Source organism: Neofelis nebulosa, chromosome 6 (genome assembly GCF_028018385.1).
Source record: "Neofelis nebulosa isolate mNeoNeb1 chromosome 6, mNeoNeb1.pri, whole genome shotgun sequence".
Classification (NCBI taxonomy): Eukaryota; Metazoa; Chordata; class Mammalia; order Carnivora; family Felidae; genus Neofelis; species Neofelis nebulosa.
The window spans coordinates 90,903,361-90,922,564 of NC_080787.1; the positions used below are offsets into that span (position 1 = coordinate 90,903,361).

A 19,204-nucleotide genomic window follows, 5' to 3' on the forward strand; every position below is an offset into this window, starting at 1 on the left:
AACTCTCCAGTTCCATCCACGTTGCTACAAAAGGCCATATTTCATTCTTAAGAGATGCAATTTAGTACATATTAGATGTGACTTCATTTCCTATATTCTCTTCATTCAGAAAGCTAAAAAGAAAAGCCCCAAATATGCTTTGCCTTTTGGAGCCATTTGTCAAAATGAATACAGAAACTATGTATGAAACTCTCAAATGAAATCATGTAGTTCTTCAGAGAGTTTCATGATCCTTTTCACCAGGTGAAAACCCAGCTCATGTTTGCCTAGGAGTAATGGTCCAAGAGCACTACATTTCCTTCACCTCCCTCTGTAGATTTTTTTTCCCAGTGATACATATCAGCTGAAAAGCAGAGCCAGAACCCCAGTTTCACTGGTCACAATTACTTAATATTCTAATTTATTACTTTACTTTTTCATGCTAATTCCTTCACATCCACATTTATATTATCTAGGAGATCTAGCTTAATATAGGTGCTGCTAAGGATAATTTATATCAAATGTGTTGCCTGGAGATATTAGATATATTTCATGTTGGTATGCAGGAAAATTTGCCAAACTTAAATATTAAGTCACATTAATTAAACTACATAAAGTGTTCTGTAACATGAATTGGTTTTTTTTGTTGATGGTATTTTCTAAATTATTGTATAATTTTATTGTTTATGACTTTGTACACCTTCTTTAGTGTGAAGAAATTCTATATATCTGTAGCCCAGAGTTCTTACTCTTTTCCTTCTTGAAAGAGATCTAGACCTAAACAAAAAGGTTAAGATTACATTTCACTGTTGTGTCCATAATACAAAGATAACATTCTCCGTATCCTGTTTTGTGAAAACGGCTCTAACAAATTGCCAGTATCTTCTATGTGCAAACAACAAATATTTCCAAGATGAAAACTAATTGGGAAATAAAAATAAAATTGATGGGTTACAATCTTCCTTTTTCTTCTCTTGTTTCCTGACTGATTAGACCTACCAAAGGGGACAGGGGGAAAAGTGCTCTTTGTTTCTAAATCCTTTTACTAGTGTCATATTGATTCTCTCCCAAGTATACCTTGTGGTCTCAGATGATCACATATTTTCATTTGTACTCAAATTGATACAGCACCTTGACTCATGGGTTGACATACACTGCTTGTACTGTGGTGACACTGCTCACCATAGACATTCCTGGGGTGGGGTATACCATGACTCTTCTGCATGAAACGAGAACAGGCTGCTTCACAACAGTGTTCTCATTCTTTGAAAAGTGATTGTTGTTCCTCCCAATTGCCACCTTAAGTCTCCTCTAGTGTTGCTAAACATTGCTCTTGACCTCTACAACAATGCTTGAGCTCTTTTGTGTCTCTGCTGATGCAGAAAAAATATTCCTCAGCTGAGTATCGAAATATTCTGCTGTTACACTATTTGTAAGAAAAAAAATGTATCTTACAATACATTTATGAAGTGTCTGAAAGAATACAAGGTGACCTGCCTGCACACCATTGCTTTGGTTCTCTTTCTTACCTGTGTATTCTCTCATCCCCCCTCCCTCTGTTTCAGCTAGCTGTGAGGTGGTTGGAACACAACTGCCATTACCAGTACATGGATGAGCTCCTGCAGTATATCCGCTTTGGCCTGATGGATGTGGATACTCTCCATACAGTTGCCCTGTCCCACCCCCTCGTCCAGGCAAGTGAAACTGCAACAGCTCTTGTCAATGAGGCCCTGGAGTACCACCAGAGCATCTATGCACAGCCCGTTTGGCAAACTCGCAGGACCAAACCGCGATTCCAATCAGACACTCTATATATCATTGGTGGGAAAAAGCGTGAGGTCTGTAAAGTCAAGGAACTTCGGTACTTCAATCCTGTTGACCAGGAGAATGCTCTCATAGCTGCCATTGCCAACTGGAGTGAGCTGGCTCCCATGCCCGTGGGAAGGAGCCACCACTGTGTAGCAGTCATGGGGGACTTTCTGTTTGTGGCAGGAGGAGAAGTTGAGCATGCTAGTGGCCGGACATGTGCTGTGAGGACTGCCTGTCGCTATGACCCCCGCAGTAATTCCTGGGCGGAGATAGCACCCATGAAAAACTGCCGGGAGCATTTTGTGCTGGGTGCCATGGATGAATACCTCTATGCAGTTGGGGGTAGAAATGAACTGCGCCAGGTTCTGCCTACAGTTGAGCGATATTGCCCCAAGAAGAACAAATGGACTTTTGTGCAGTCCTTTGACCGATCCCTTTCATGTCATGCTGGATATGTGGCTGATGGTCTTCTTTGGATATCAGGTAGAACGTGCGTCATATGTTGGATTTATCAAAAAACACTTTTTCATTGTGGCATAAATTTAAAAGTCGAGTGTTGGTGGTTGTGGCCATGTTTAATTGAACCACTGAACCAAGGATGCCATTTTACCTAATTAACATTTATTACTGGAAACCTACTCTTTAGAGAGCAATGTAATTGGAACTAATTGAGCTTTCTGTGACTTTCTCAATGAGTAAAAATTCAAGGTGGAAATTAATGGCCCATCACATCCTTTTCTTACCAGACCTTCTATTGTTTAGATTGTCAGTTTTTGATACTCATGGATTGCTTTACACACCTTGTGGCTTGTCTAGATTCTTTGCCATTTTTTTTAACCACTCTGGGCTGCTTGACTAGGAGATGTTCCATCAAAGACAGGGCAGGCAAAGTAAAAGTCCAGTGAATCCATTTTGAAGGGTATAGCAATAGGAATATATCCAGGTAGGAGCCATGTACATGGAGGGAAGAGATTTAAGTTATTGGCTAAGATATGTTTTTGTATTATCTGTGGATTATAGTTGTGCATACCATCCTAAATTCTTCATTCTTGTTTAATTTTCCATTCTTACTGATTATTTGGGTGTACTTATTATTTTAATTTACATTGTCTTCACTTTTTTTAAGCCTTTTGATTATGAAAAAAGGAGACTAGTATAGTGAATCCTATGTACCCATGGCCCAATTTCAGTAGTAGTCCACTCACTGCCAGTCTTGTTTCATCCACAGCATATATATTCCTGCAAACCCCTACTGGCTACCTTTTCACTGGTACAGAGGGAGTCTATGAGGCGTAAGTTATTAACATCACATTATCAACCTGTGTTTCCAATCCAATTCTTGAAAAGATCTAAACTCTTCTCCTTTGAAAGCGTTGCCCACTGGGGAGGAAAGTCCCATCACCTCTCAGAGGACACTCATTTTGTAACGCAGATGGAACTTGTTGAATTCCCATGTCCAGGACAAAGAGAAATAGGAATATAAGATAACTTAAATACTAAGAGTAACTTTGAGATGTTTGTATTTAGAAGACACAATCACTCTTTTTTAAGTCTGTATGTCTTAATCTTTTTCATGTATTTTACCCCCCTCCCCACTGGCAACCACCAGTGTGTTCTCTGTATTTATGATTCTGTTTCTGGTGTTTTTGTTTGTTCATTTGTTTTGTTTTATAGGGCTCACACTTAAATGAAATTGTGTGGTATTTGTCTTTTTCAGACCTACTTTACTCAGCGTAATACCCTTTAGGTCCATCTATGTTGTCACAAATGGCATGAGCTGATTCTTTTTTATGGCTGAGTAATATTCCATTTAGATTATTATAATAATTATATCTATATATATACACATATATATTATATCACATCTTTATCCATTCATATATCATTGGACACTTGGGCCGCTTCCATAATTTGGCTATTGAAAATAATGCTGCAGTAAACATAGGGATGCATATATCTTTTCCATAGTGTTTTCATTTTGGGGGGGTGGGGGGTAAATACCCAGTAGTGGAATTACTGGGTCATGTTGTAGTTCTATTTCAGACTTTTTTGAAGAACCTCCATACTGTGTTCCATAGTGTTTTCACCAATTTACATTCTCACCAACAATGCATGAAGGTTCCCTTTTCTCCACCTCTTTGACAACACTTGTTATTTCTTGTCTTTTTGATACTAGCCATTCTGGCTGGTGTGAGTTGATATCTTAATGTGGTTTTGATTTCCATTTCCTTGATTATTAGTAATGTTGAGCATCTTTTCATGTGCCTGTTGGCCATGTATATGTCTTCCTTGGAAAAATGTCTCTTCAGGTTCTCTACCTTTTTTAATTGGATTATTTATTTTCTTGGGGTTGAGTTGTATAAGTTCTTTATATATTTCAGATATTAACCCCTTATAAGATATATGTTTTGCAGGTACCTTCTTTGATTCAGTAGGTTGCTGTTTGTTTTTTTGATGGTTTCATTAAATGTGCAAAAGCTTTTTATTTTGATATAGTCCCAATAGTTTACTTTTGTTTCTCTTGCCTGAGGAGTCATATCTAGAAAAATACTGCTAAGACTGATGTCCAAGACATTACTGTCTGTTTTCTTTTATGAGTTTTATGGTTTCAGGTCTGACATTTAGGTCTTTAATGCATTTTGAGTTTTTGTGTGTGGTGTAAGAAAGTGGTCCAGTTTCATTCTTTCACATGTAGCTGTCCAGTTTTCCCAACATTGTTTATTGAAGAGACTGTCTTTTCCCCCATTGTATGTTCTTGCCTCCTTTGTCACAGATTAATTGACCTTGTGAGTATGGGTTTATTTCTGGGTTCTCTATTCTGCTCCAATGATCTATATGTATACTTTTGTGCCAGTACTGGACTGTTTTGATTACTCTAGTTTTGTAGTATGGTTTGAAATCTGAGATTGTGATACCCGCCCTCCCTCCCCCAATCTTGTTCTTCATTGTTAGGATTGCTTTTGCTACCCAGGGCATTTTGTAGTTCCATACAAATGTTAGGATTATTTGTCCTAATTCTGCAAAAAAATGCTGTTGGTATTTTGATAGAGGTTGCATTAAATCTGTAGAGTGCTTTGGGTAGTATGGACAGTTTCACAATATTTGCTTTTCCAATCTATGAGCATGGAGTATCTTTCCATTTGTTTGTGTCATCTTCAGTTTCCTGCATCAGTGTTTTATAGTTTTCAGAGTACAGGTCTTTTACCTCCTTGGTTAAATTTGTTCCTAGGGATTTTATTATTTTTGGCACAATTGTAAATGGGATTGTTCTCTTAATTTCTCTTTTTGCTATTTATTAGTGTATAGAAATTCACCAGATTTCCATATATTGATTTTGAATTCTGCAATTTTACTGAATTCATTTATCAGTTCTAGCAGTTTTTGTAGTGGAGTCTTCAGGGTTTTCTACAAATAGTATGATGTCATCTGCAAACAGTGAAAATTTTACTTCTTCCTTACAAATTTGGATGCCTTTCATTTTTCTTCTGGTCTGGTTGCTGCAGCTAGAACTTCCAGTACTATGGTGAATAAAATTAGTGAGAGTGGAAATCCTTGTCTTTTTCCTAATCTTAGAGGAAAAGCTCTCAGTATTTTCCCTTTAAGTATGATATTAGCTGTGGGTTTGTCATATATGGCCTTTATTATGTTAAGGTATGTTCGATCTAATCCTACTTTGTTGAGAGGTTTTTTTTTTTTATCATGAATGTGTTGTACTTTGTTAAATGGTTTTTCTGCATCTATTGAAATGATTATATGGTTTTTATTCTTTCTCTTATTGCTGTGATGTATCACATTGATTGATTTGCAAATGTTGAACCATCTTGCATCCCAGGAATAAATCCCACTTGATTGTGATGAATTATTGTTTTATTAGTGTATTGTTGAATTTGGTTTGCTAATTTTGTTGAGGATTTTTTCATTTATGTTTCATAGAGATTTTGGCTTGTACTTCTCTTTTTTTGTGTGGTGTTTTTATTTGGTTTTGGTATCAGGGTAATGGTGGCCTCATAGAATGAATTTGAAGCTTCCTTCCTCTTCTATTTTTTGGAATAGTTTGAAAAGAATAGGTATTAACTCTTCTTTCAGTGTTTGGTAGAATTCATCTGTGAAGCTGGTCCTGGAATTTTTTGTTTTTTGGGAGTTTTTTTTTTTTACTGATACAGTTTCATTACTGGTAATGCATCTGTTCAAATGTTCTATTTCTTACTGATTCAGTTTTGGGAAGTTATATGATTATAGGAACTTATCCAGTTCTATTAGGTTGTCCAATTTGCTGGTACATAATTTTTCACCATATTCTCTTATAATCTTTCATATTTCTGTGGTGTTGGTTGTTATTTCTCCTCTTTCATTTCTGGATTTGTTTATTTGAGTCCTTTCTCTCTCTCTCTCTTTTTGTTGTTGTTGTTGTTGTTGTTTATGAGTCAGCCTAAAGGTTTGATCATTACAAAGAACCAGCTCCTAGTTTTGTTGATCTGTCCTATTTTTTTTTTTCTTTTTAGTTTCTATTTCATTTATGTCTGCTCTAATCTCTTGTTACTTCCTTCCTTTACTGTTTTTGGGTTTTGTTTGTTCATCTTTTTATAGCTTCTTTAGGTATAAGGTTAGGTTGTTTATTTGAGATTTTCCTTGCTTCTTGAGGTAGGCCTGTAGTACTATAAACATCTTTCTTAGAACAGCTTTTGCTGGGGGCACCTGGGTGGCTCAGTTGGTTAAGCAGCCGACTTCAGCTCAGGTCATGATTTTGCACTCCGTGAGTTCGAGCCCCGTGTCGGGCTCTGTGCTGACAGCTCAGAGCCTGGAGCCTGTTTCAGATTCTGTGTCTCCCTCTCTCTGACCCTCCCCCGTTCATGCTCTGTCCCTCTGTCTCAAAAACAAATAAAGGTTAAAAAAAAATTCAAAAAAAAGAACAGCTTTTGTTGTATCCCAAAGATTTTGGACCATTGGGTTATCTTTTTCATTTGTCTCTAAATATTACTTGATTTCATCTTTGATGTCTTAGTTTACCCATTCATTGTTTAATATCATCTTTTTCCATATTCTTTTCTTGTGATTGATTTCTAGTTTCATAGTATTGGGATTGGAAAAGATGCATGGTATGATGTTGATCTTTTTGAATTTGTTGAGACTTGGTTTGTAGCCTAACATATGATCTATTCTAGATAATGTTCCATGTGCACTTGGAAAGAACATGAATTCTGCTGTTATGATGAATTGTTCTGAATGTATCCATTAGATCTATCTGGTCCAATGTGTCATTCAAAGCCACTGTTTCCATGTTGATTTTCTGTTTGGATGATCTATCCATTGATGTAAGTGTGGGACTTACTTACTATGTTGCATTGCTACAAAGTCCTCTAATATTTTGTATTACTGTTGATTACTTTCTTTATGTTTGTTATTACTTGCTTTATGTATTTAGGTGCTCTCCTATTGGGTGCATAAATATTTACAATTGTTATATCTTCTTGTTGCATTGTTCCCTTTATAATTATATAGTGTCCTTCTTTATCTCTCATTACAGTATTTTTTAAAAGTCTATTTTGTTTGATATAACTATTGCCTCCACAGCTTTCTTTTCACTTCCATTTGCATGATAAATGCTTTTCCATGCCTTCATTTTCAGTCTGCATGTGTCTTTAAGTCTGAAATGAGTCTCTTATAGGCTGCATATAGGTAGGTCTTGCTTTTTTATCCATTCTGTCACCTTATGTCTTATTAGTGTTTAGTACATTTACATTCAAAGATATTACTGATAGATATGTTTTTACTGCCATTGTGTTACTTTTTTATGGTTGTGCTTATAGTTCTCTATTCCTCTCTTCTCATGCTCTTTTTTTCTCATGTTGAGTTTCTTTAGTGATAACTTGGATTTCTTTCTGTTAGTTTTTTGCATAACTCTTACTGGTTTTTGATTTGTGGTTACCATTAGGTTTGTATATAACATTTTATGCATACAGCAGTCTATATTAAGTTGATGGTCGCTTAAGTTTGAATGTATTTTTTACTCTCCCCTCTTCATGGTTTAGGTATGTATATGGTGTCATACTTTATATATTTTTATTTTGTGAATCCCTTGACTAGATTTTTATAGATACACATAATTTTACTCCTTTTGTGTTTCCTACTCTTCTTTACTCCTACTTATGTGCTTTCCTTTCCATTCAAAAAGTCCTCTTTAACATTTCATGTAGGGCTGGTTTAGTCATGAATGCCTTTAACTTTTGTTTGGGAGACTCTTTATCTCTCCTTCTATTCTGAATGATAGCCTTGCTGGTAGAATATCCTTGACTGCAGGTTTTTTTCCTTTCAGCACTCTGAATATTTCATGCTACTCCCTTCTGGCCTGCAAAATTTCTGCTGAAAAATCACTTGACAGCCTTAGGTTTCCCTTGTCTATAACTGTTTTCTTTTCTCTTGCTACTTTTTAAAAATTTATTTATTTTGAGAGAGGGAGGGAGAGAAAGAGAGAGAGAGAGAGAGAGAGAATGTGCTTTAGCAGGGGAGGGACAGAGGGAGAGGGAGAGAGAGAGAATCCCAAGTAGGTTCCACAATGTCAGCATGGAGTCTAACATGGGGCTCAAACTCACAAATTGTGAGATCATGACCTGAGCTGAAATCAAGAGTTGGATGTTTAACCAACTGAACCATCCAGGCACCCCTCTCTTTCTGCTTTTAAAATTCTCTCTTTATCACTAGTTTTTGCCATTTTAATTACTATGTGCCTTGGTGTGGACCTCTTTGGGTTGAATTTGTTGGGGGCCTTCTGTGGCTCCTGGATCTGGATTTCTGTTTCCTTCCTAAGATTTGGGAAACTTTTAGCTATTATTTCTTCAAATAAATTCCCTGCCCCCTTTTCTCTCTCTTCTCCTTCTAGGATCCCTATAATGTGAATGTTATTATACTTGATGATGTCAATTCCAGTCTGTTTTCATTTTTTTTCTCTCTTGTTCCTCTCGATTGATTTCCATTACTCAGTTGTTCATTACTCACTGATCTGTTCTTCTGCTTCTTCTAGTTTACTATTTATTCCATCTAGTGTAAACTTAATTTCAATTATTGAGTTATCTCTGATTGACTCTTTTTAATGTTTCCTGTCTCTTTGTTAAGGGTTTCACTGAGGTCCTCTACTCTTCTCTAGTTGAGTGAGTATCTTTATGACCATTACTTTAAATTCCTTGTCAGGCATATTACTTATCTCTGTTCTGTTTATGTCTCTTGTTGTGATTTTCTCCTGTTCTAAAGAACAGGACATATTACATTTTGGACATATTACTCTGTCTCCTCATTTTGTGTAATTCTCTGTGTCTATTTCTATGTGTTAGGATAGTCAACTACATCTCTTGTTTTTGAAAGTAGTGACCTAATGAAGAAGAGGTGCTGTAGTGCCCTGCAGTGCAGTATCCCCTGTTTACCAGAACCTGGCACCTTAGGAGTGTCTTGAATATATTGATGTATGTGCCCTGCTCTTGTGGCTCTGTTGCATTTTCCTTCCATCCAATCATCTGCAATGACTCTCTTTGCCTATTGTGGGCAGGGTTTGGTCCTTGTGTTTTTAGTGAACCAGTGTGGGGCTGTTGTTGGATTAACTTGAGTCAGACCAGGCATTGGCCAGAGATGCAGTATTACCAAACTGCAGGGGAACGTGGGAGTGGAGTGCATGGTGCCACCAAGGTTTGTGCTGGTGGGAGGGAACCTGCAGCTTCCTCCACAAGGCAGGCTGGGATGAGTGGGTGGACCCAGAGAAGCATTCAAGGGTAGGCCAGATCATGTTAGCAAGGTTTGTGTTGTTCTCCTGTGGGAGGGGACCTGGAACTGAGGCATGAGTGGGGGGTGTGTCTGCATGACAACACAGGGGTAGGGTGTGCTTTTAGCAAGTTAGGTGTAGAATTTTGGTACTGCACTGGTTCTAGGAGGTGTACATGTGGATGGGGAGAGAAATGGTGGTGCCTGCCAGCTCTTTTTTTTTCCTGGAGAAGTCTCCCAATGATCCCTATCCCTCTAGCTGCACTCTGAGATTAATAAGAAATCTCTCTCCTGTATACCCCAGGTATTTTTCAAACTGCTGCTTCTATGCTATCTCTACATGGACCTCTTTGTTGTGTTGCCTCCCTAATGTGGGGACTCAGTTTCCTCTCACCTTCCCAGCCCGCAAGACTGCTGGGTTTTTTTTTAAATTCTGAGTTTTAAACTCCTCTGATTTTAAGATTGTGTGAATTTCATCCCCTCTGCTTTTCAAAGCCAGACACTATGGAGATTCATCTTCCCTATGCAGGCTTCCTTATGAGAGTCTTTTCTTTCCCCTCTCTGGGCTGTGGAGTTCCTCTCTTCTGCAGACAGTTCTGTAGGCCTATTTAGCTCTCAATTGCATCTCTGCCCTTCCTACCATCTTTGAAGTGGCCTCTTCTCTACATTTAGCTGCAGAGAGTCTGTACTGCCATCTTTGGGTCATTTGGGGAATTATTTACACTTGAGAGGGTTTTATCTAGTTGTACTGCAGGACGAGGTGAGTTGAGGTTCCTCCTGAGATGACAGACCATCTTCTTCAGAAGTCCTGATCATACGGTTATTATTTTTATTTTCTTAATGTGATGTATCATGTTGATTGATTTGTGGATATTGAACTGTCCTTGCGTCCCAAGAATAAATCCCACTTGATTATGGTGAGTGATCCTTTTAATGTATTGTTGGATTTGGTTTGCTAATCTTTTGTTGAGGAATTTCACATCTACCTTCATCAGGGATATTGGCCATAGTTTTCTTTTTTTGTAGTGTTTTCATCTGGTATTGGTATCAGGGTAATGCTGGCTTCACAGAAAGAATTTGAAAGCTCCCTTTCCTCTTCTATTTTTGGAATAGATTGAAAAGAATATATATTAACTCTTCTTTAAATGCTTGGTAGAATTCATCTGTGCAGCTATCTGGTCCTGGACTTCTGTTTGTTGGGAATTTTTTGATAATTCAGTTTCATTACTAGTAATTTGTCTGTTTGGATTTTCTGTTCTTCCTGAATTCAGTTTTGGAGGATTATATGTTTCTAGGAATTTATCTGTTTTTTTCTAGGTTGTTCAATTTGTGGACATACAATTTTTCATAATTGTTTCTTGCTATCCTTTGTGTTTTGGTGATGTTGGTTGTTACTTCTCCACCTTCATTTCTGATTGTATTAATTTGAGTTCCTCTCTCTTCTCTTCTTGATGAGTCTATCTAAAGGCTTATTATCAATTTTGTTTATCTTTTTGAAGAACCATCTCTTGGTTCCACTGATCTTGTCTGTTATTTTTTTAGTCTCTGTTTCAGTTACTTCCATTCTGATCTTTACTGTTTCCTTCCTTCTATTAACCTTGGACTTTGTTCTTATTTTTCTATTTCTTTTAGGTGTAAGTTTGGGTTGTTAATTTGAAATTTTTTTGTTGTTTGAGGTATGCCTGTATCACTATAAACTTCCCTCTTAGAATTGTTTTTGCTGCATCCCAAAGATTTTGGATTGTTGTGTTTTCATTTCATTTGTCTCCATGTATTTCATTTTCTCTTTGATTTCTTCATTGACCCTTTTTTTTGTTCATTTAGTAGCATATTGTTTAGCCTTCATGTGTTTGTGTTTTTTCCATTTTTTTCTTCTTCTAATTGATTTCTAGTTTCATTGTGGTCAGAAAAGGTACTTGATCTGATTGTAATCTTCTTAAATTTATAGAGATTTGTTTTATTGCCTAATGCGATATCTCCTGGAGAATGTTCCATGTATACTTGAAAATAATTTATATTCTGCTTTTGGTTGGAATGTTTTGTATATAGCTGTTGAGTCCATCTGGTCTAATGTGTCATTAAAAGACACTGTTTCCTTATTGATTTTCTGTCTGGATGATTTATCCATTGATATAAGTGGGAGAAGCAATCACCTTTAAGTAAATCTTGAAGACTTCTCAGCTTCCTTCAATAATCTTCTCTAGTTGTTTAACATCTGCTCTGACAAAATTCTCCCTTGCATTTAAATTAAATTCATTTGTATTCTGCCCATTTTTCCTTCTGCTGTCCTCAATAACCAAGGAGACAGCTACAGTCTTAGCTTCTCTGGATAATGTCTCAATTATTGGCAATTTATTGATTTTCATTGAAGAAACATAGCTCCTGTCAGTATTTAACTGTTCTGTAATTAATGAATGAAGTTAGGAATTGGACTAAGGAAGAGGATAAATGAGATAGATCCAATAATTACTGGTCTTATATACCAAATAAACTTTAGATATTTGTTTGTACATTAGTGTGTCTAATAGATATATTTAGATAAGAACTTCGTTTGTCTGGTGAAATACTCCCTTTTGTTTAAGTGTATATTTCAATAGTTAAGAAAATAACCACCAGGACTATATTTTGTTGGCTTTGCTGAAGAAATTTCAAACTTGGCTACAAATGAGCCTTTACTAACAGAAGGAAGAGATCTGTACTTGCCTAGGATAACAAAACAGTGATGGATGGCTGAAATCAATGTAATTTATATTTTCTTCCAATTTACAGTCCTTCCATTGACTCATTTAGTTTCCATATGTTGTTAATGCATTTCTAAGTTTTATATGAATTTCTCACAAATATTTTAATAAATATTTCCTATTTTCTTAGCTATTAAACTATCTTTTTAAAAAATACTGCAGTTTCCCTTACATATTCTTAAAGGTCTGACTACTTAATATCTTCTTTAGTGAGGCCTTAGAAAAACACAGAAGCTCATTCTAGACTGGCTAGATATATCATCCTGGTATCAAGCTGATTTCTCTTTCAATATGGGTCTGTATGTTTCCTTTTCCATTTTATTAAAATTATCAACTTATTACCTATATTGCTCTATCACTTGGTTTTGCCCCTACTGTGAAAGGAAATACATTTTCTTTGTTCTTCTTTTGCAGTAATGTATGCTGCCTGTGTTAACCATACTTAATGAAAACAATCCCAATTTTCTCAGGTTTGTTTCTCCCCACTGTGTACTTGAGATGAAAAACTCACTTCCCAGTATATAGTACAATACCTTTAATTGGAAAGAAAAGGAAATCACCAGTGACACTTCTAATACCTTCAATCGTCTGCCTCTTTCCTCAGGAGCAGCTTGTCATAAATCAATTGTGAATCTAACCATGGATAGGGAGGGGTACTAGATTAAAAAAACTAGGTATACCCCTTAAAAAAACAAGGCAGGTATATGTCGCCCTATCACTGATCTAGAAGTGTTACCCAGATTTATTGTTGCAAATAAAAATATTTGACTCTATTCCTTATCCTTTATCAAATAATCAAGTATTTCTAATTTAATTGATGGGAGATTAGGTCATTGCCATCTTCCTGATTGTTTGCAAGCTTTGCCTGAGTTGTAGGAAGTACAGATTTTAGAATGTGGATTTTAGGGGCTTATTTCTGTTCCATAAAACACAAAGTGAATGTTTCTTTAGAGATTCAGTATTTCTAGTGTGCTCACTCCCTCTCCATACTCCCTCCCTTTTCTCTGTCCATTTTGGGGTCAGGACACCTTGAAACCTGTCCATGGTTTTTAAAATGAGACAAGCAGAGATGAATTCAGAAAAGCAGGCTGTATGGATATGCCCATTAGCATTTAATTTAAGATGTTAGAGATAGTCAAATTTTACAGGCTCCTGTAGCATTTGACACTGTGACCCAATTCACAAATGCTCCACATCATTTCTACTTGAAATTCACAATACTGAAGCAAAAGGAGCATTAAATATCCTGCAGTTGTGCTTTAAAAAGTACGTTTTCCATTGTGAGATATTGTTTGTGAACTACTAAAAAGATCCCTTTTTGTGAGTGAAAATTAATCCTGAGCTCATCTTGCAGAACAGCTTACCTTTTCGTTTTTGTCAAATGGCACCAAGATAATGGGAAGCTAACCACAAAAGTAGTGCTTTCAAACTGTAAAAATAAGACAAATGCTACTGTATTTACTCAAAAGCAGTATTCAGTGCTTTCCTGATTCTCTTGGTGAATGCTACATCCTTATTAAGTCTTGTGCTGGTTCCTAGATAAATAAGATTAATTCAGCAAACACACTTCCTACCCTCTAGGAGCTGACAATCAAAAGAGCTTTTCAGATATTTCATTAATGAAAGAACATTTGTTAAAGCTTCTTTCTTTAACTCCCTAGAAGATATGTTTATTTTCATCTTGATTAAATTTATATGAAGCTTGCATTGCCCCATTTTAAATAACTTTAATTTATTCAGACCTACTAGAGGGACTTTGGATTTCTAATACTCATTAAAATTAGAACAATGTAAAATTTCATAAACATTTTTTAAATGCTGTAGCTTTAGCTTTTCTCTATCTTTGTAAATATTATTTTACTCTCATCCAAAAAATTACATATAAAACATTGGGAATTAACAGGGGGTGCAGTGGAGGCTGGCTTATGGTGTCCTGAGGTCACAGAGCATGTGAAACTTCTCACCAACCAAGAGACCCTGAGTTAGTTTCCTAACCACCCTTAGTCTTCTACCAGGGTAGTGTGGAGTGACAAAGAATGAGACACAGGTCCTGCACTGGGACTCAGTGTAGTAGAGGGAATAGACTCAACAGATAATTCTAGTATAGTGTGTGATATATGTGATGATAGAAGTCTTTCCTGGGGACAGAAGTAGGGCAAAGCAGGGGGTACTTCATGCAGGTTTCACAAAGGTTCACAGCACCTTCTTCCTAACTTGGCCTTAGGTCCACTGGGCTGCTTCCCATCTACTCATTAACCCCTCCCTGTCATCATGAGTGGACTTCATGATCCAATCATTTCAATAATTCTCCTGCCCTCTGGCAAGCACTCGCTCTTGAACAAACCCAGGGGTCCAATTGTCTGTGCCTGTGCCCAGGCAGCTGAACCCTATGGGAAGAAGCCAGTTGACAGGAGAGCTTTGTGTGGGATCTACTCAGCTCGCCAAGCCCTCCCTGTACCCCATGCTAGTGTCCCTCCACGCCTCCCTAGCCCCCACTCACTCAGCTGTAGCTTAAACTCAACCACCCTTCACTGGCTAGAACCAAAACCTCTGCCCCTCAGACTCAGAGATAGCACCTTTTCTTCTGCTTTTCAGAACAAATGTACAAGAGGAGAGTCTCACAGCAAGATGAGATAAAATGAGGCAGTGGAGAGTGTGAGGAGACAGATGGGCAAGAGCTGGACTGGAAAAGGGCCAAGGCGGAAAGTTGGGAGATGCTAGTGAGGAGGGTGCAGAGGAGGGGTCTGAGGAAGGAGCCTGAGAATGTGGGATGGGCAAGGTCAGAGGACAAGTGTTAACGAAATCAAACCAAAAAAGAAAGGGCATGGTGAGAGGTGTCCAATACTGTTGGGACATCAAGGTCCAGAATATTTCTCTGCAATTTTCTCTCAGAAACTACTTGGTAATTTCAATGAAAGTAGCTTTAGGGGAGTAGAAGTGAAAGCTAGAATGCAGTGGTTTAGGGTGTGAAAGAGGAGTGAGGAAGTACAAACTGTAGGTATAGGCCAGAAGTCGGGATATCACCTAGAGCTCACTCCCTGAATCCGAGCTTGCCAGACAACATTCTGATTATTATCCTCTGCCTACTGGGAGAGGATGTGCTGTTTCTAGGTACACACATATTTCAGCCCATGTGACAGCCACGGTTTTTCTTTTTTTCTTTTTTTAAGTTTATTTATTTATTTTGACAGAGAGAGAGAGAAACACGTAGAGGAGGGGCAGAGAGAGAGAGAGAGAGAGAGAGAGAAAGAGAGAGAGAGAGAGAGAGAATATCCCAAGCAGGCTCCACAGCATCAGCATAGACCCTGTTAGGGGTTCAAACTCATGACCATGATATCACGACCGAGCTAAAACCAAGAGTCAGGTACTTAACTGACTGAGCTACCCAGCTGCCCTGCTACATTTTTTAATTATAAATTAATAAACAGCATTTTGGCTTTAGGAAGAAAAAGGAGAATAGGAAGGGAAGAAAAGGATGAATGTTTGGCTTACAGAAAAGAGACTAGCTAGAAGAGGAAATCCAGTGTCAAAGGAAGGAACTCTTTAAAGGACACAAGTGCATTAAGCAAATTGGTAGATAAGGGAAAGGAGAGAGCGAAATAGAAGGGGACAGGAATGGGGCATTCTTTGGTTAGTAAAGGCTGAGAGCACCTCCTGGGTACCAGGAATGGTGATGAATGGTAATAAGTCCATGGGATACCACAGGAGGAGGGATTTGGGAGGCTGTCTTGGACAGGAGAAGAGGAAACCCCTCAGACTCTAAGCCTGGAGGGCAGGAGATGATGCGGGATGTGGACCTAAGTCAGCTCCCAGATGAGGGGCAGCAACCTGAGGAGGTTCCTTGTCGATCGAGTCAAGTGAGAGACAAGGTTGTCTGTCGAGGTTGTGTGGTGTCAGGACTAGTGTAGAGGGTCTGAGGGAGGTGGCCTTGGGTGGAAAAAACCTCTGAGAGAAAACAGAGGGAATGGACATGTTTTAAAAATTGTCTGAGCTCATACCAAGGTTGGAAACCACAAAATTGTGGTGGCCCAGTTTGTAAATTACTGTCCTAGTTTTTGGTGGTATTCAGCAGAGAATTGGAGAGGGCAGATCCTTGGATTCACTCAAGATGGAAGGTTTTTAGGCTGGGAATGGTCCGAAGGACCCTATTGGAAGGGGTTCAGCTTGTTGGGTTAGGTGAGTGTGAAGGACGTAAAGTTTGCTTGAGGGAGGACAAAGTGAGTTATTCAAGTAAGTACATGAGAGAGTGTCTGTTAACCCTGCAGGCAGCTTCCATGTGAGGAAGCCATCTGCCTGATATAGGTTTGGAGCTTGATAATGTGGCATTATCAACTTAAAAGTTCCTAGTGACCTGGAATGTCCTCTAAGAATGAAATCCTCTTTGTTGCTTTAGATTCTCACAAACCGTCTGTCTCTAGCACTTACTTTTTATCTTCTCTTTTCACTTCTGCCCCTGCCTTTACCATTCCCCATCTGAAAAAGATAAAAATGAAACCACTGCAGTGTTGTACTGAGATGAAGCCAACAGAAATGTCCATTCTACAATGATTTTAAAAGAGCTAAAAGAAAAAAAAAATTAATAAAAGAGCTAAATGGCTTGAAGAAAGCAAATCAGATCACTTACATTCTCCAGAATAATTAACAAAGGTTTTATCCTAAATGGACTTCCCTTTATTCTAAAGAAGTAGCATTTTATTTACCCTCACATTGCTGTTCAGAAGATGAGGCTTAAAGATGCTAAGTGATTTTCACAGATCACTCAACTGGTATTTGATAAAGTTGGAATTTGATCTCTGCGTCTCTGGTTTTTGAAAACCATGCTTTTCCCAAGAAACTAAACAATACAGTTCTTTATCACTACAACAAAGATCTCAAAAACAGATGCTTACATTATAAAAAGAATTCCCAAATGATACAACTGAAATGTTGTAAAGATTTACAAGTAAAAGATACACTGAAAAATCATCATACCCAGATATTTGTTTAGATCAACAATGATTTGATTATTTTTAATTGTTTAATTGACCACTTTTCTCAGGGCACAAGACTTGAGTCACATAATGTCTACCTTTTTGTGGAGAGAACAGCCTTTGTTTAGGTGATCCATTTGTGTCTGTCTAGATGGATCTAAAAAAGGGTAGTGTAAAGGGGAGCCTAAGTGGCTCTCATGGGTTAAGTGTCCAGCTTCGGCTCAGGTCCTGATCTCGTGTTTTGTGGGTTTGAGCCCCATATAGGGGCTCTCTGCTGTCAGCATAGAACCCACTTCAGATCCTCTGTGCCCTCTCCTGTGCCCCTCTCTCTGCGTCCCTCCTCTCTCTCTCTCTCTCTCAAAAATAAACATTAAAAAAAAGGTAGAATAAAGAGTGAGCTGAATTACTTACCTAAGAATATGGGAAATATATCATTTTCTTTGTTCCCAAGAGGAGAGAAGAAGGTTAAAGCTACATCATGGAAATGGGCAATGGCTGAAGAATCTGGTTGATGGCAGGAGAGGGATAAAAGATCCAACAAGAGGCACACCTGGGTGGCTCAGTTGGTTGAGCGTCCAGCTTTGGCTCAGGTCATGATCTCATAGTTTGTGAGTTCGATCCCCATGTTGGGCTCTATGCTGACAGCTCAGATCCTGGAGCCTGCTTCTGATTCTGTTGTCTCCCTCTCTCCCCCTTCCCCACTCGCGCTCTGTATCTCTCTGTCTCTCAAAAATAAATAAACATTAAAAAAAAAAGATCCAACAAGAACATAGCAAGCCAGGACACCAGAGACTGGTAGAGGTGACTTTGAGAGCTTAACCCTGCTTGGACCATGCAGAAATCTTTGGAGGCAGGATTACAGCAATCTATAGAATGAGTAATTGGGAGTTAGAGACAATATTATTGATATTCTGAAGGGCAGCTAACATCTGCACTGTGGTAGATATTACCCTTCATTTATTATTTCATTTATTTTAAATAATACATGTGCATTACTTACATGTTTTGGGTCACAAGTTTATATCTGTTCACTCTAGGTGACATAAATATAATTTGTATTTTCAAGTGCCTCAACCCTTTATAGATATTTTGTAAATTTGAGACTTCCTTTACAGATTTTGCGTCTATTCATTACCTATCCATTTGTGTGGTTTCTTCAAGTGTGACAGAAATAATAAGGATAATAGTTTTAATTTAATGCATGGATTAAGTATGCTCCTGTTCAAGATGCTAATTTAGTAGAAATATTCTTGGCTTTATTGTTCAGGTAGCATTATAAACACTAAAAATATGGACAGTCTAATGTGAAAAAATAGATAATAAGAAAGTGTTTTTAATGTAAATATTATTTATCATAAATATGCCCATGGTGTCCCTATTTTTAGGGACTAGTAATGAGTTTGGTTCTATTTAAAAAATGACTAATATGAACTCACACTAATGCCAGTCATTCCTTTGATAATTAGACTATAAGTGTGAAGTTTTAGTTTTTTGAGAATTAGAGCAAACATATGGAGGAGAAGCTTTACCATTAAAGGAAAAAGCCTTTGGTACCTTATAAACCAGCCAGTAATTCTAGTAATTGGAACAAAAATAAGAAATCTGTTTCAGACTACAAAATTCATTTATCTATTAATTCAATATTCTATACTTAGTTATTTTTTCAGTATTCCATATATACTCATTTGTACTTTTTTATGGAAAAGATAAGAAATTTCCATAAATAAATGACTACAGTGCTATAGTAAACTTCCTCTGTGGATTGCCTGTATACCATGCACTCTGTAAGACTATACCAAACCTGTAAGAGAGAGATCGTCATCTCTAGTTTGCATATGAGGAAACTGAGCCTGGTTGTGTTAAATCCTCCCCCCAAGGATAGAGTCATAAAGGAACCTCTGTGGGGTTAATGCCACATCCTGTCTGGAAACTAACCCGCTAGTCTAGCATAAAGCTGGG

General features: G+C 37.7%; 1 protein-coding gene across 16 annotated transcripts in view; it reads left to right on the forward strand.

Annotated features, from left to right (window-relative positions):
• Positions 1 to 19,204, forward strand: part of KLHL32 (kelch like family member 32) — a 241,027-nt gene that overhangs the window by 179,303 nt on the left and 42,520 nt on the right. For 10 of the 16 annotated variants that reach the window (XM_058734760.1, XM_058734762.1, XM_058734758.1 and 7 more), the window contains one exon: positions 1,545 to 2,271. The exons of 2 other annotated variants lie outside the window; for them this stretch is intronic. In XM_058734760.1, coding sequence (XP_058590743.1) covers positions 1,545 to 2,271 — 727 coding nt within the window. Of the gene's footprint in view, positions 1 to 1,544; positions 2,272 to 19,204 lie in introns of those variants that run through there. 4 more of the 16 variants (XM_058734769.1, XM_058734765.1, XM_058734764.1 and 1 more) reach the window with 4 other exon arrangements.